This window comes from Varanus komodoensis, unplaced genomic scaffold, assembly GCF_004798865.1.
Source record: "Varanus komodoensis strain SLA01 unplaced genomic scaffold, ASM479886v1 scaffold64, whole genome shotgun sequence".
NCBI lineage: Eukaryota > Metazoa > Chordata > Lepidosauria > Squamata > Varanidae > Varanus > Varanus komodoensis.
In genome coordinates, this window is record NW_025336273.1 from 4,073,015 (window position 1) to 4,088,053 (window position 15,039).

Below are 15,039 nucleotides of genomic sequence, written 5' to 3' on the forward strand. Positions count from 1 at the left end.
GTATAGCGCTTCTCCATGTTTGGCTGCAGAGCACATAGTCAGTCTGATTTCTGTGTTGACCGTCTGGTGATGTCCATGTGTAGAGTTGTCTCTTGGGTTGTTGGAAAAGAGTGTTTGCTACGACCATCGTATTCTCTTGACAAAATTCTACCAGCCTGTGCCCTGCTTCATGTTGTACACCAAGACCAACCCTGCCTGTTATTCCAGTTATCTTTTGGCTTCCTACTTTAGCATTCCAGTCCCCCATGATGATAAGGACATCCCTTTTTGGTGTTAATTCTAGAAGGTGTTGTAGGACTTCATAGAACCAGTCAACTTCAGCCTCTTCAGCACCAGTGGTTGGGGTATAGACTACTGTGATGTTGAATGGTTTGCCTTGGATTCGAACTGAGATCGTTCTGTCATTTTGGAGATTGTATCCCAGCACTGCTTTTCCTACTCTTTTATTGACGATGAAGGCTCCTCCATTTCTTCTGAGGGATTCTTGCCCACAGTAGTATATCTGATGGTCATCTGGATTAATTGCACCCATTCCTGTCCATTTCAGTTCACTGATTCCTAAGAGGTCGATGTTCAGTCTTGTCATCTCTTGTCTGACCACGTCCAGCTTGCCTTGATTCGTGGATCCTACATTCCGGGTTCCTCTGGAGTACAGATCTTCGCAGCATCGGACTCTCCTTTCGCCCCCAGATACACCTGCAACGGAGCGTCCCTTCGGCTTGGACCAGTCGCTTCACTCGTTCCGGCGCTGCTAGTACTGGCCCTGCGCTCGTCCCCAGCAAGGCTCCGCCCACCACGGCCCCCCGAGGCAGGACTCGGCGCAGCGGGCGCCCCCGACGGAGCGCTGACGGGCGGGCGGGCCCCCTCCTCGGCTCCGCCAGCGTCCGCAGCGCGCGGGCAGGGCGCGCTTGCTACCCTTTCCTATCTCTAAGGGCAGGGCGCGCTGTGCGTCACTTCCGGGAAGCGGCCGCGGCGCGAGCCGGAAGTCGCTGGCTGGCGGAGCGGCCGCGGCTTGGTCCCGGGTCGGACGCGAAGGGCGCCCGCCGCCGTTGCCATGGTGTTCTACTTCACGTCCAGCGGTGAGCGGGCAGGCCGCGCCCCCCGGCGGCGGGCAGCCCCTGCCCCGAGGAGCACGCCGGGCGCGGGCGGGCGGCCGGGCCGGCGGCTGCTGGTGCGCCGGGCGGGGAGAGGGCCGCCCGTGGGAGGCGTCTCCGGCGAATGCGCGTCAGCGGCTCCCCTGCGGGCGAGGAGGGGGCGAAGGAGGGCAGGCCCGGGCTGGGAAAGCTGCGCCGGGCCCCGCGGGGGCCTCGCCGGGGCGTTGAGGGGGAGCCGCCCGCCCTGCGGCGAGGCCGAAAGGACCGGCTGGCGGCGCTGCTCGAAGGCCCCGCGCGGCTCCTCTCGGCTCGTCGCGTGCTCGGTCGGGGCTGCTCTGCGCTCTTGCAAGCCAGAAGCCACAGTGGAAATCGGACAAGGCTCCAGCCCGCTTCTCCTCCTGGCCCGGTTCGGCAGGAAGACCTGTGCCAAATGGCCCGGCCCTCACTCCTGCCCGCGTGGTTCTGACAGTTTGTTCTGTTGTTTGCTGTTCGTTCGTTTCCACCACGTCCATTTGGTCCTGTATGCACACACATGGTGTATGTGGTTGGTTGCCAGGAAGCGCTTCCTGACAGTCGGGACCCCGAGGGTGTGCAGTGGGCTTCCCCGGGAGGCGGTTGAGGCCCCATCGGTGCGGGTGTTCAAGGACAGGCTGGACGTGCACATGGTGGGCATGTCGTGAGTGGAGCCAGCTGGAGCTGGGAGCCAGACAAGATGGTCTGGGAGGTCCCTTCTGACTCGCTCTGATTCTATGCTTCTGTGCTTTTGAAGCAGTTTAGCAAGCCCCCAACCAAATCAAACTTGTGCTTCTGCCCCCGAGGAAGAGTGAAATAGAGGAGGAATTGTTTGGCTCTTACTTTGTGGAATAGCATGGGCACCTGTGCAGGGCTTGATAGGAAGTCCTGACTCTCTCTCCCTCTCTCTCCCTCTCTCTCCCTCTCTCACAGTTGCCCCAGCTGCTTACACAATTTATATGGGAAAAGATAAATATGAAAGTAAGTATAGTGCTCTGTGTTTGGTGAGCTGGAGCCAGTTCTATATGCTTTCGCAATTAATCCTGTTTGGGTTTTTTTTTTTAATTGAATTTTGTATAAGTTATGCATCTTCTCTAAAACGCATTGGCTTTTGCTAACAGAGAAGCTTGAAAGGTCCAGCTGGACAGCGTTCCAAACTTTACTCTGGGATCCAGAGCATTGTGGTATATCCATCAGCTAATGAAACTAGAGAGCTGAGACCAAAAAAATCCCTTAAATGAAACAGTTGTAGAAATGGATGCACCTCATTTCCTTCCTGGGCAGGTGCTTCAAGATGTGTGCCTGGTGTTCACACACGGGTAGCTCTGTACGCAGTAGGAGGAATTGGCTGCCCCAGGGAGGTGCTGCTGTCACTCCAACTGGCCATTCTAAGATGAAATGCCAGCAAATGGATGGCTTATAGGAAGGTACAAGGGTTGTGAAAGAGCTGATGAGGGAAGGCTTCCGGATGTATATGGCATATTTTATGCTGGTTTTTGTCTCTTACGGTTTTAAGTTTTTAAGCTAACTGCTCAGAGAGCTTTGGTTATTTGTACAGTAGAGAAATGTGAATGATCAGTAAAGGGACTCTGAGCTGGGAGGTGGACTTCTCTCCATTTGCTGTTCACTTTGCTGCTTCTTGTAGATGAAGACCTGATCAAATATGGTTGGCCAGAAGATGTCTGGTAAGTACCGGTGGAATCCTCTGCCTATGCAGTGATGGCCCTTTTGCTGTGAAACAAACCCCAGTCCTTAGGAGCACCGTTGTGCGTTTTCGGGGGGGGGGGGACACCTTTTGTGCAAACACTCTAGCGCACCAGGGGCCAGGACCTTGATTTTCCAGTTTCCCACAGTAGGGAAGTTTCAAATGGTTATTAAACAAACGGGGGATAGCCAGCCGTTTGCTGTCGCCTTGTTCTGTTGCAGTCACTTGTGCTTAAAGCGCCCAGTCAGAACAGTGCTCCAACCCCCAGCTGGAGTTTGGCTGCCTTGCCGCGTTACGTACACTGTTGGGATCTCTTTCTCCTTCACCTGAGCTGGTTTGATATTCTTCCGGCATTTGCTCAAGGGCTTGACTCTGAGCCATTAGAATCCTGGCAGACAAGTGTACTTTGCACGGGCACGGTAAAAGGCAGCCGGACACAGCCAGCAACAGAGCTCCCACACACTTCCAGAGGATGTTGCCCTTCCTGGCAACAACAGTCCCACCAGGTGCTTCCGACTGACTCCGTGAGCAGCCCCACTTAGACCTGCTTTATCATGCTTGTTTTTAAGCCACGTAAAGCATTTATACTCTGCATCTTTAGCCAGGAGGCAGGAAGCAATACAAAATCTTAGGGAAATGGCAATTGAAACGGACAGGAGCAGATGGCAGAGTCAAGGAGCAGAAATAGTGGGCAGCATAACTGTTGCTCATGGGCGAGCCTAGCAGTGCTGCAGCAGCCGGTGCTGCTTTGGTGCGATCAGAATTGAGCCTCCGCTTGTTGGCATTGATTTATTTCCTGATCCGAGACATCCGTTTCAGAGAAACGGTTTCAGTCTTTCGGCTTTTGTTCTGGCAAAACGGGCTGCACAAGGACTGGGCTAAGAGCCGAGCCTGCATGTGCTCTGGTTCCTTCCTGCAGAGCCCCAGGACGCTTCTCAGTACCAGAACTGCAGAGGGCCCAGCGGCTCTTTAAAGACCAGCTGTACTGATTCTGGCATAAGCGTCTGTGAATGCAGTCAGTTCTAGATGCTGCCGCTTTCTGGCCTGCGGTGAGTGACCGATGGACTGGTCAGAATAGTGAGGTGCAGGTGTGGGATGACTGTACTCATGGAGGCTACGTGAAGCCTTCAGTTTCAGAGGCAAGAGGCAGCGGACGCCTTGAGTGCTGCTGAAGGGAGCTTGCAGTGGTGGAAGGCTGCTTCCTTCATGGCCTGCGTGGAAATTTTCCGTGCCATCTGGGTGAGCTGCTGTTGGTGAAAAGCACTGGAGGGGATGGACCCAGGGAGCAGGGCTGTTGTGTGTGTGCGTGTGTGCAAAGACTTCTTTACAGAAGGTAATCCGAGGAAGTGTTTATCTCTGGTAAGTCAAGGGCCCCAACATTATGATACTGAAAATCTAAACACATTGGCTCTCCCGCACTGGAGACACTCAGGGTGAAACTGGACAGCCACCTGAGTGGGGTGCTATAAATTGTTGTCCTGCGACGGCAGGGGGTTGGGCCCAGGGGCCTTTCCAGCCCCTTCTGACTCGGCTCCTTTGTGCTTCTGTGATAAACATCTGTTGGGCATCATGGAGATTCGGCCCTTTTCCTTGGTGGTGGTAGCAGAGTGGCTGCCGGAGGAGCTCATGGCGTAACTTTGAAGAACACAGGAGCACAGCAGCCGCATATGCAGGATCAGACCCGAGGCTCATCCAGTCCAGCAGTCTGGGCACAGTGGCCAGCCCGCTGCCCTGCTCGCCTTGCTCGAGCGTTGTTGTCTCGGGGTCATGAGAGGGTGTGCTGGGCTTGCGCCTCTCTTCTGACTCCAGGGAAATGTTTGCTCCTTTAGCAGCTCTTCCCTTCAGCCCTCCAATTCCCTCCTCCTCCAGCTGCACGAACTCTTGCTGGAGGAGCGTGTGTGACGTGCCATAAAAACCCCGTCCTGTGCCATCAAATACGCACGATTTTGAAAGCTCCGGCCTGCGGGCAGCAGGCGCTTTAAGGCACCCCGTATGGAAGTGCCTCGTCTGGGTTGCATTGCCGCTTCAGTCCCGTGTCTGTGTTGTGCAGGTTTCATGTGGACAAGCTGTCGTCGGCACACGTCTACCTCCGGCTGCACAAGGTACCTGTCGCGCTCCGCTTGCTGCGTGCTGCCTTCCCTGCCTTCCCGCGGATGCGGGGCGGTTGTGCCACTGTGGGGCTTCAGCCATCCCTTGGCGCTGCCGCTGGTGGGCTGTGGGCGAGGGTGCCGGCTGGGATCTCGCTGCTGGAAGTTGTTAGCAGCAGAGGAAGGAAGGAGTGGCTGATCTCGGTGAGGGGAAGGGCCGGGCAGAGGCATCAGGCCTCCCATCGTTCGGGGGCCAGGAGTGGGATGGAATGCCCGAGAAAGGGATGCCGTAGTGGATAAGCGGAAGTTACAGGAGCTCCGGGGGAAAGTGACCACGACATCCCTGAGTTCTTGATTTTCAAGGAAGCAAAAGGGGGGAAAGGAGCGTCGCCACACAGCTGCTCTGGATTTTGGGAAAGGTGATTTTGATAACTCGGGGCAGTGATAAATAAGGTCCCAAGGTAAGTGTCTCTGAGGGAAAAAGGAGTCCGAGATGAGTGGGAGTTTTTCGAAGAGGAAAATTTTAAAGGCACAATTGCAAAATTCCGACAAGAACAAAGGATAGCAGGCAACAGAAGAAACCAGAGTGGCTCCACAAAAATCTTGAAGTTGAGCTAAAACCGAAAAAGGGCATGTGCATGAGGTGGAAGGAAGAATGCGTGGCAAACAGAGAAGTGCGGGCAGGTGGCACAGAAGGGCAGGAGCCACACCAGGGAGCTGGGGATGAGCGGGGGCTGCGAAGGGATGCCAAAACCAAACGGGCCTTTTCAGGAATGTTCCCAGCAAACGGCAGAGAAAAGAAATGGCGGTTCAGCTTCTTAGTGAGGGGAACACATTGGGAATGACGCCGAAGAAAACAGCTGAAGTGCTCAGATTCTACTTTGGCTCAGTCTTTTCCCAAAAGAGCTCTGCGTTGAAGTTTGAGATCAGTAAACGGTGGTCCAGGAACACCTCAGGTTTTTGAATGAGTGCAAGTCTCCAGGGGCTGATGAGCTGCATCCTGGAGCGATAGAGGAGCTGGCAAAAGAACTCAAACAGCCACTGTTTATTATCTTTGAGAAAACATGGAGGATGGGTGAAGTTCCAGAGGACTGGAGGATCCTGTCTTCAAAAAATATCCTGAGAACAACGGACCAGTTAGTCCGACATCAATCCCTGGGAAAATTCTGGAGCCAATAATAAAGAAGTCAGTCTGTAAGCAACTTGAGGACAATGGAATAATTATTAGAACCCAGCACAGATTTATCAAGCAAAAGTCTTGCCAGACTAATCTGATTTCTGCTGTGACGTAGCAGCAAAAATATCTTAATGCTGTACTGAGCCGTATTGATAGAAGTACAGCTTCCAAGCCATGTGAGGTGCCGGCTCCCCTCTGTCTGGCACTGGTTGGGCCCCATCTGGAGTCCTGTGTGCAGTTCTGGGCATCGCACTGCAAGAAAGATGCAGGCAAACTGGAAAAGATTCAGAGGAGGGCAGCAAAGATGACCAGGGGATTGGAAGCAAAGCCCTGTGTGGAGAGATGGAAAGAGCTGGGCCTGTTCGACCTCAAGAAGGGAAGAGTGAGGTGAGAGAGGAGAGCGCTCGATTCGTCCTTGAAAGGCCGTCGCATGGAGGGGGGCAGAATCTCTTCTCAGTCATCCCAGAGTGCAGGGTGCCAGATTCTGGCTGGACATCAGGAAAAGCTTCCTGACTGTTAGAGCAGTGTGACAGTGGAGCTGATGAACAGGGAGGGTTGTGGGCTCTCCCACTCTGGAGGCGTTCGAGAGGCGGTAGGACGGCCGTCTGTCAGAGATGCTTTAAACTGCGGTCCTTTGTCGATCAGGGAGTTGGACCTGGTGGCCTTCTTGGCTCCTTCCTACTATTCTGTGATTCTGAGAAAGAGGCGGCTGGCCACACGGAGCACAAAAGCAGTGTGTAGACGTGAAAAATAAGTAGAAGTGTAGGAACACAGGAAGAGCTGCCTTGGGCAGGGCCCACCCCGGGTCCGCCTGGTCCTGTATTGCCCACGCGGGTGAGTCGCAGGAGCTTCCCCGACTTCCGGGCAAGCATTTTCCTGCATTGCTTGGCAGTGCTGGGCTTGAACCCGCGACTTCCAGCTTGCAACGCCGGGGCTCAGCCGCTCAGGAAGAGCCTTGCAGTGCTTCAGAGGGGAGGACAAGACAGTGGAAAGATTCCTCCGGTTGGCGCTTCCTCTGCAACATCAATTGTGCAACGTCTCCCCGATTGTGGCAGAAGCCTGCGTGGAGACCAGGTTCCACCAGAAGGCCCATGGGGGCGGGCAGGGCTTCTGCGCTCTGCGGGGTTGCAGCTGCCCGGGTGCAGTGCAGCACGTGCGCCAGACACCTCGGCTTTACGTGCTGGCGCTGGAGCCTCCAAGGCTGTCCGGTTTCCCCTGCGAAGATGCAGGACGGTGGGATTCTTCCCTCGGAGCCACGCAGAGGGGCTTCCTGGGAAGGCTCTGCAAATGCGAGGCGTTTTAAGAAGCATTAAGATGGAGTTCTTGTTTTATACAAAAACAGCAAAGAGCCTTGCGGCAGTTTAAAAATGCGCGTTTGGCCTGGCCCAAGTTTTGCTGGAGACGCATCGGGGGGGGGGGCACCTGCCCCTGGAGCATGTGCTGCATTAAGTGCACTTGAGGCTCCGTTGCTCCCGCTGCAGAGTCCGGTCCAGCTGATCTCCGGGAGCCGCTCGGCGCAGGTGTGCCGCCTCCGCCTTCCCCCGGTCAAGTGCTTGGCCCCATTTCTCCACACGGGCCGCTCACATCCCTCTTGCTTCCTTCCAGGGGCAGGCGATCGACGACGTCCCCAAGGAGGTCTTGATAGACTGCGCGCACCTGGTGAAGGCCAACAGCATCCAAGGTGAGGGCTGCGTGCACCTGTTTTGCACCGGCCGGTCAGGCGGGTCCCGGGGGAGCGCCTGCCACATGGGGCGCTGATCGGAGGTGTGCCGGTGTAAAGGGGCGCTGGGCCAGCGGGGCTCTTGGGGAGATGCACTAGCGCTGCACGCCCGGCCCCCGACTCCTCGGTCCGGCCCTTCCTCAGCGGAGGGCTTGCCTCTCGTGCCCTGTGTGGCTGAGGCCTGCCAGGCACGGCAGCGGCCGTGGAATGGGCGGGGGAGCCGGGCAGCCACAGACGGGAGTCAGTTTGCCCGCGGAAGGGGGGTGCGGGCAGGGGCTTGGGGCGGCATTTGGGTCACTTGGGGGGAGGAAGCCCCACTGCTGCAGCGAGGTCGCCCGGAGGTCACCCCGAAGGCGTCCTGGGGAGCAGTCTGGTCGGGCTGGGCAGGACAGCGGATTGAGAGTGGAAGTGGACCTGGGGGGGCGGGGGCTGAGGTCAAACCCGGCTCTGGCGTAGGATCCAGCCGCTGACTCCGGGCAGCCGCTGCCTCTCAGCCTCATAATGAGGACGGAAAGGGGCTGCACGTGGCACCTGGGCTCTGTGGAGGGAGGTGTGTGGAGCCCCGGTGAGCCCTTGTCCGCCCTCAGAAAATGACCGCTGGAATTCCTCCCGAGTCCTTTGTGGTGGTGATAAAGCACCACTGAGTTCCGTGGAAAGAGTGGCACCTGCGGGGACTGTTCCAGGCAGCCGGTCTCTACTGCTCCTGCCCCCTCCACTCCCTAGAACACGCGTGCCGTTGCTTGCGCTGCCCAAGTGTTTGTTTTAATGTTAAACGAAACCCTTTCGGGCAGGGGTCTCGCGCCCGCGGGCCAAGGGCCGGGAGGGGCGGGGCACGGGGGAGGGACCCTGTGGCCTTCCAAGCGCCGGCCGTGGGACGAGCGGCCCACCCCCACCGCGGGGGTGGAATGCTCGATGCGGCCCGGCCTCACCCAGACTCTACTTCCCGCGGCCCCCGGGTAGGTTGAGTCTGAGACCCCTGCTTTAGGGGATGCATTGCCTAGGAAGTGGGAAAGAGATGGGGCTGCGGGGTGGTGGGGGGGAGCACCTACTTCAAAACCTCAGTGGTCCAATCAGGAGGCGGCAGCTGACGTCTACAGAGAACAGTTCAGGAATGAGGGGGACTTCCTCGTGGGGGCTTCTGGGAGGCATGGCGAGCGTGGAGGGGCAGAAAGCGAGGGAGGGTGGTGCCAGTGGAGGTCCCGTCCTTTCCCCTGATCGGGGTCGGGAGAGAAGCTGGGATTGCCCTGCCCCCTTGTGGTGGGCCTCGCGGAAGCCCTCCCCACGGAGGCGGCCTTTTCCTTCCTGCCTGGCGGAGGCCCTTTGTGCCTGGCGCTCGCCCGCGGAGAGGAGCCGCTCGGCGTGGGTTTGTTGGCGGAGGGGCCCTTGGTGGCGGCTCTTCTGGCAGAGGGGTTGTGGACAGCTGTGGTGGCCGTGCCGTCGCATGGGGGCTGGAGCTTTGGGGCAGCTCCCCACCGTGCCTGCCGGGCCACCCGGTCCCAGAGTAGGAGCAGTCGGGGCTGGGGATGCCGGCCAGCGTCCAGCCCTGGGTGAAGGGCCTGGCTCTCTTCCTCAGGCTGCAAGATGAACCATGTCAACGTGGTGTACACCTCCTGGAGCAACCTGAAGAAAACGGCGGACATGGACGTGGGGCAGATTGGGTTTCACCAGCAGAAGGACGTGAGTGCCCTCCCCCTTCCCGACGCCCCAGGACGCTGGCGGGAGGCTTTGCACGGGCCCCACGCCGTGGCGGGGCGGGAGAGCGGCACGGGCACCTGTGGCCTTTCCCCGGCTCCGCCGCAGCGTCCCTCGGCCCAGGCACAGCTGCCCGAGCATCACTGGCCCCGCGGCGGCTTCGCGCTCACCGTCCTCACCTGTGGACGCTGCCTCTGGGGCCCTCGTGGGCCACACTGCGGGGCTGGTGGGCAGTGGTGGCTGCAGGGACCGCCCCACGCCCCTTCCCTCTGCCCGCTCCCGGCGTGGCTGTGCTGCCCCAGGGCCCGCCACCCACGGGGTGTCGGCGAGGCGCTCGGGCCGGTTCATGCAGCCGTGGCTGTAGTGCGGCCGGGCCCCTCTCGGCTAGCAAAACCAGGCAGGCGGGACAGACCGCCGGGCCGGGAGTGCTTGGCGCACGTGTGGTCTGTGGCGCGTGGCCGTGAGGAGGCGAGGGGGGCCACGAGCCGGCGGAAGAGCGGCGGATCCCGGTACTGGAAGGCAGGCCAAGGAAGGCGTGCAGTTGGGGGTGCGAGGCTCGAGGCGAGCCGAAGGAGGAATAGGTGGAAGGTGGGAAGTGCCGCAGCTGCGGGGGCAAGCCGCGGTTTCCGTCCTGGGTTGGCAGCACCTGGGCTTCTGCTGGGCAGCTTCCCGGCCTTCGCTCCGCCCTGCACAGCAGGCCGGGAGTGCTGGCCCCCGCAGGGCCAGCCCCTTGGTGGCCGGGGGTCCCCGCGGGTTTGCCCCCCAGGAGGCCTGGCTTCTGCCCGGTGCCGTCCCCGGTGAGAGCCGGTCCCGTGTGGCTTGCTGGAACGCCTCTCCTTCGGCTGCCCCTGTGATCGGGGTCACGGGCCTTTCCCGCCCCCAGGTCAAGATGCTGACAGTGGAGAAGAAAGTGAACGAGATCCTGAACCGGCTGGAGAAGACCAAAGTGGAGCGCTTCCCAGACCTGGCTGCGGAGAAGGAGGCCCGGGACCGCGAGGAGCGGAATGAGAAGAAGGCCCAGATCCAGGAGATGAAGCGGAAGGAGAAGGAGGAGATGAGGAAGAAGAAGGAGCTGGAAGAGCTGAGGTGGGAGGGGCCGCGGGGGGCCGCCCCCACCCCTGTGGCTGCAAGGAGCGTCTCCGGGCTCAGCGAAGCCTGGTGGCGGCAGCTGTTTTGTTACAGTGTGAGGTGGAGCTGGAGTGACAGGCTCCGGCTGGTCTTGCCTGCCAGGCTGCTGGCTCTCCAGGGGCCCCAAGCAGAGCCCCGGAACAATGGGGGCTTTGTGCCAGGGCTGGCGCTCCACCTCCGCAGCCGAGGGCGTTTTGCCCCAGGACATGCCCTCATCCACGACGTGGTCCCCTGGCCTCGGGACCCCGGGGAGGCAGCTGCTTTCCGGGAGCCGGGGGCCCCGTCGCAGCTGCGGTCACCGGGGACCCGAGCAGAGTCCCCCACCCACCGCCTGCCTGCCTGTCCCGGCCAGGGCCGCACGAGCCGCTGCCGGTGGCTCTTTGGCAGGGAGGCGGGCCCGTGTCCAGTGCCCCCCTGCCAAGCAGGCTGTTGCCCCATGGCTCCCTGCTCTGGAGACCCCCGTATTTGCCGGTGAAGGCTTTTGGGGGCCGCTGCTGGGGTGGGGGCCAAAGGGGCACCTTCATGCCCCCCGAGTGCACTCGGGGGTCCTGTGAGGCCTTGACGCAGCCGCCGTGGGGCCAGCGTCGTCCTCCCTCCTGTGGGACAGCTGTGGGGATCGTGAGGGGAGCGGCTGCTCCGCCGGCAGCACCCGTGCCGCTGCTCACAGCCGAGTGCCACGCTGCCGGTTGTTCCAAACCTTTCCTTTTAACGTGCTGGGTTGACTCCTCCGCCGAACCTCGGGGCCGTTTCGGAGGGGCAGAGGAGGGGCTTGCGCATTCGGGGCCCTCGCAAAAGCCTGTCCTGTCCGGTCCGCGTGGGGGGTGGCCGGCTGCCCACAGGGTCCCGCCAGCAGGCCCGGTGGCCCAGCCCGCTCCTGCCCGGGTTCCCCGGCCACGGGCGGACGGATGCTGGAGGCAACAGGGAGCCACCGGGACTGGCAGGCCTCTGAGAAGTTGCCCCAGTGCCTCCCAGGGCCACCCAGACGGGGTCGTTCCGGCGTCTCGTTGAAGCAAGTGTTGCGATCGCGCCCCCCCGCTTTCTTGGCGCGGGGCATGATCTTGCCTCCCCTTGCTCCAAGTGTAGCCCCCTGGGTGTGGGCCCCCTTCCCCGTGGGCGAGTCGCTCCAGCCCCTCCACCGTGGGAGTCGGCCTCTTCAGCGCTCCCACCCTCGGGACCCTGATCGTGTCCTGGCGCCACTGGGATCCGCCCCTTTCCCTTCCCTTCCCTTTCCCCCAGGACTTGTTGGTTCCAAGCGCTGCAGGTCCGTCCTGCTCCGTGGCCGGATGCTCCACGGCCGGCACACCCGCTGGCCAGCCCTCCACGCCGCGTGGCTCCTCGGTTCATGCAGAGCCACCAGGAAAGCTGGTCCTGCGGTGGGGAAGGAGATGGCTGGTCAGCTCACGGCCGCTTCGGCCCACGCGCCCTGCTGGTGGCGTGCCGAGGGGGCCGAGGGCACACGGGGCCCAGAGTGCCTTCGGGACGGCCTGGCCTGCTGTGGTCCCCCAAAGGCGACCTTCCAGCGCTCGCCCAGAGGACTCTCAGCAGCTGGCCCCAGACCGTGGGACGGCCTGCGGGGCAAAACACGCCGGAGATCCCAGGTGGTTCCCTTCAAGAGGGAGTTACTGACATGTTGCTTCCTTGGTCAGTTTCCAGACTAGTTTTGTTTAATGTGTGTGGTTTTTGTTGAAATTTTAGCAGTTGCTGGTTTTAACCTTCTGTCACCCCTCCTCTTTTTTTTGCAGAAGTTACTCTTCTTTGATGAAGGCAGAGAACATGTCCTCCAACCAGGTATGTCCAGGCTGCGGCAGCAAGCAGAGGGCAGCGAGGGGGTGCGGGCGGCGTTTGTGGTCGCTGGCAAGCTCCCCTCGAGCCAGCCAGCCAGCCTCAGAGCGGATCGTGCACCCCGGGGCCTTTGCCAGGTGCGCTGCCTTGGCGGGGGGACCGCCGGGCCTGGCCAGTGCCGCTCGGATGTGGCCACCTGCCCCGTGGCCTCCTCGCCTGCGGCCGGCGAGCAGGGCCTTGGAGCCAGCCCAGGTTAAGGCATGCCGCGCGACCCTCGTGTCACGAGGGAAGCGCAGCCGAGCAGGAGTGGGGCAGGCTGGCCGGCCGGCCCGTCGGAAGAGGCGTCTTCCCTGGATCGGCTGGGCTGGAAGGAGCTGGCAGTGGTCCAGGCTGGCCCTGCCTGAGCAGGCCCCCTGCCGCCTCAGCGCTCGGCCTCGCCCACAGGCCGGAGGGTGGCAGCTGAGGACACTGCTTGGAGAGCCGGCCGAGCAGGTGGCATCGGGGCCGAGCCGGAGGAAACGGCCGGTCTCCTGGATTGGGTCTCGGGGTGAAGCCCCTTCCCCGTACCGAGGGTGCTTGTTGGGGAGGGGGACTCTCAGGCTCCCTGCGGCCTGCGGCTGCTGAAGGGGGCGAGGAGACGCCCCCGGGGCAGGCTGGCTCATCCGAAAGCTGTGTGGCGTCCAGGAAGGGGCTGGCAGCCCGCGAGGAGGGTCCCCCGGATGGGCTGTTCCACGGGGCCGGGCAGTTCTCAACATCAGGCCGGGCCGCCCTGCTCTGCTCTGCTCCGGAGGAGGGCCCAGCCCCACTGCAGCCGCCCCATCCCTGCGCCTGGGTGGGGGGGCGGCCTGTTTCTTCTGAGGGGCAGGACAGGAGGGCTTGGGGGCCTCAGTGGGATTGGAGGGCCCCTCTCGCGTGCAAGGTGGCGGCCCCTGGCTCCTGTTCAGCTCTGGTGCCCCCCATTCCTGGGGAAGCCAAGGCGGGTGATCGGTAGACGGGGAGCAGGGGAACGGCGTTCTGGGGAAAGCCCCCGGTGCCCTGCGCCCTGCCCGATCGGATGGCGCTGCAGGTGCTCCCTGGCAAGCCTCTTCGGTCTCTCCTCCCTCAGGATGGCAATGACTCGGACGACTTCATGTGAGCCCCGGCACCCGGAAGACGAAGGTGGACGGGGACGTCCGGCCCCTTTGCCGCTGATGCCCACGAACGAGCTGCCGGACTCGGGTGTCTCTGGACTCGTTTCCCTGTGGGCAGCGGCCCTGCGGGGAGCCACCTCCCTTTCTCTGGCCGGAGCAGCCCTGCGGGCTGGGGGGCCGCCGTTTCCAGCTCGGGTGTCTTGCTGGGGCAGGTGGGGTGGAGGCCGCTTCGGAACGGGCTGGTGCCGGAGAAGCTCAGGCTCCGCCTGGCGCCTCCCAGAGCAGGGCCGGCCCCGCTTGGCTGGCTGGCCGGCCGTGCTGCCGGAGCCGCTGCCGGCTGAGGACGCGCTCGTCTGGCCGTGCGGGGGCGCCGCTTGTCCTTTGCTGACTGGCGGCCCCCGCGTGGAGAGGCGGCCTCTCGGACGCTGCGGGACTTTGAGCTTTGCGCGCTGCATTTCCGTGCTGTGGATGCTGGCCTGGAGCCGGGGAGCATCGCCCTGGGCGGGCCGTGCAGCGGTGGAGACTTCCGCCTGCCCGCCCGCCCCACGCCCTGCCCGCCCGCCTCGCCGTTCCAATAAAGGAGTGTGAGCTTGGATCGGAGCCCGGTGCCTCTCGGCTCTTCCTGCACGTGGCGTGGGGCAGTCCGGCCTCCCCCCGCGTGCCGTGCGGCTGCAGGGTCAGCCGTGGGGCCGGATCGGGAGCTGATCAGTGCTGCGGACAAGCCCTGCTCGGAAGCCACCCCCTCCCCTGTCCCCTCCCCTCCCCTTCCCTTGGAAGAGCGGCAGGTGTGCCCAGCACGCTCTGGCTTGCCAGTTGAGCCCGATCGCGGTTTCCTCACTGGAGCCCTCTGCCCAGGCCCCTTCAGCTCCGGGGGCACTGAGCATCCTTTGGGGGTGTGGAAGGCACCCCAGGGGCTGCCTGAGGGTCGACCACGGGGAGGATCTGCGGGGGGGCGGTCTCCCACGAGTCCCTGCAGTGCCTCCTCTTGCTCTGGGGTGTCCCTGTGTGGGGGAGAGCAGGCAGCAAGGTCCCCAAGCAGCCTGTGGAGCAGCCGGGAAACCCGTTGGCTTGCTGCCGGCGCCTGCAGCAGAGGACGGCTCCGGATTCCCTCCTGCCGCCTCGGAGCCAGGCCTGCTCTCCAGGCCCTCGCCTGACAGAGGAGGCGCCTCCCACGTGGGCCGGGAAGCGGACCCTGGAGCTGCCCCTGCTGCGCCCGGGCACTCGGGCAAGGCGGAAGGGCCCTCCCCGTGCCTCCAGGCCAGGCCTCAGCATGGCCGAAGCCCCACCGGTGGCTGGACGTGCGCCTGGCGGGCGTGTCATGAGTGGAGCCGGCTGGGGCCAGGGTCAGACTAGATGGCCTGGGAGGCCCCTTCCGACTCGCTCTGCTTCGGTGGCTCCATGTCTGCTCAGGGAAATGGCCGAAAGGGGCGCCAGCTTCTGTGGGCAAGCAGAAGCCAAACGGCCTCTCCGTCTTGACAGAATTCTTGGTGGGCAGAACAATGGGCCATGTGC

General features: G+C 62.0%; 1 protein-coding gene across 1 annotated transcript; it reads left to right on the forward strand.

The window, feature by feature from the left end:
• The first annotated feature begins 982 nt into the window (after positions 1–982).
• Positions 983–14,127, forward strand: CCDC25 (coiled-coil domain containing 25). The gene is made up of 9 exons (XM_044450315.1): positions 983–1,079; positions 2,040–2,087; positions 2,752–2,791; positions 4,862–4,913; positions 7,681–7,756; positions 9,369–9,472; positions 10,371–10,573; positions 12,358–12,403; positions 13,503–14,127. Exons 1-9 carry the CDS (start codon positions 1,055–1,057, stop codon positions 13,530–13,532), a joined length of 624 nt encoding a protein of 207 aa, XP_044306250.1. The 5' UTR covers positions 983–1,054; the 3' UTR covers positions 13,533–14,127.
• Positions 14,128–15,039: the final 912 nt, after the last annotated feature.

What these genes read in the sequence shown, in the direction of transcription:
- CCDC25 (XM_044450315.1), top strand. Translation starts at nt 1,055, where the DNA reads ATGGTGTTCTACTTCACGTCCAGCG. An exon ending in GTTCTACTTCACGTCCAGCG is followed by an intron (nt 1,080 to 2,039) that starts GTGAGCGGGCAG and finishes CCTCTCTCACAG; the next exon opens with TTGCCCCAGCTGCTTACACA. An exon ending in GGGAAAAGATAAATATGAAA is followed by an intron (nt 2,088 to 2,751) that starts GTAAGTATAGTG and finishes TGCTTCTTGTAG; the next exon opens with ATGAAGACCTGATCAAATAT.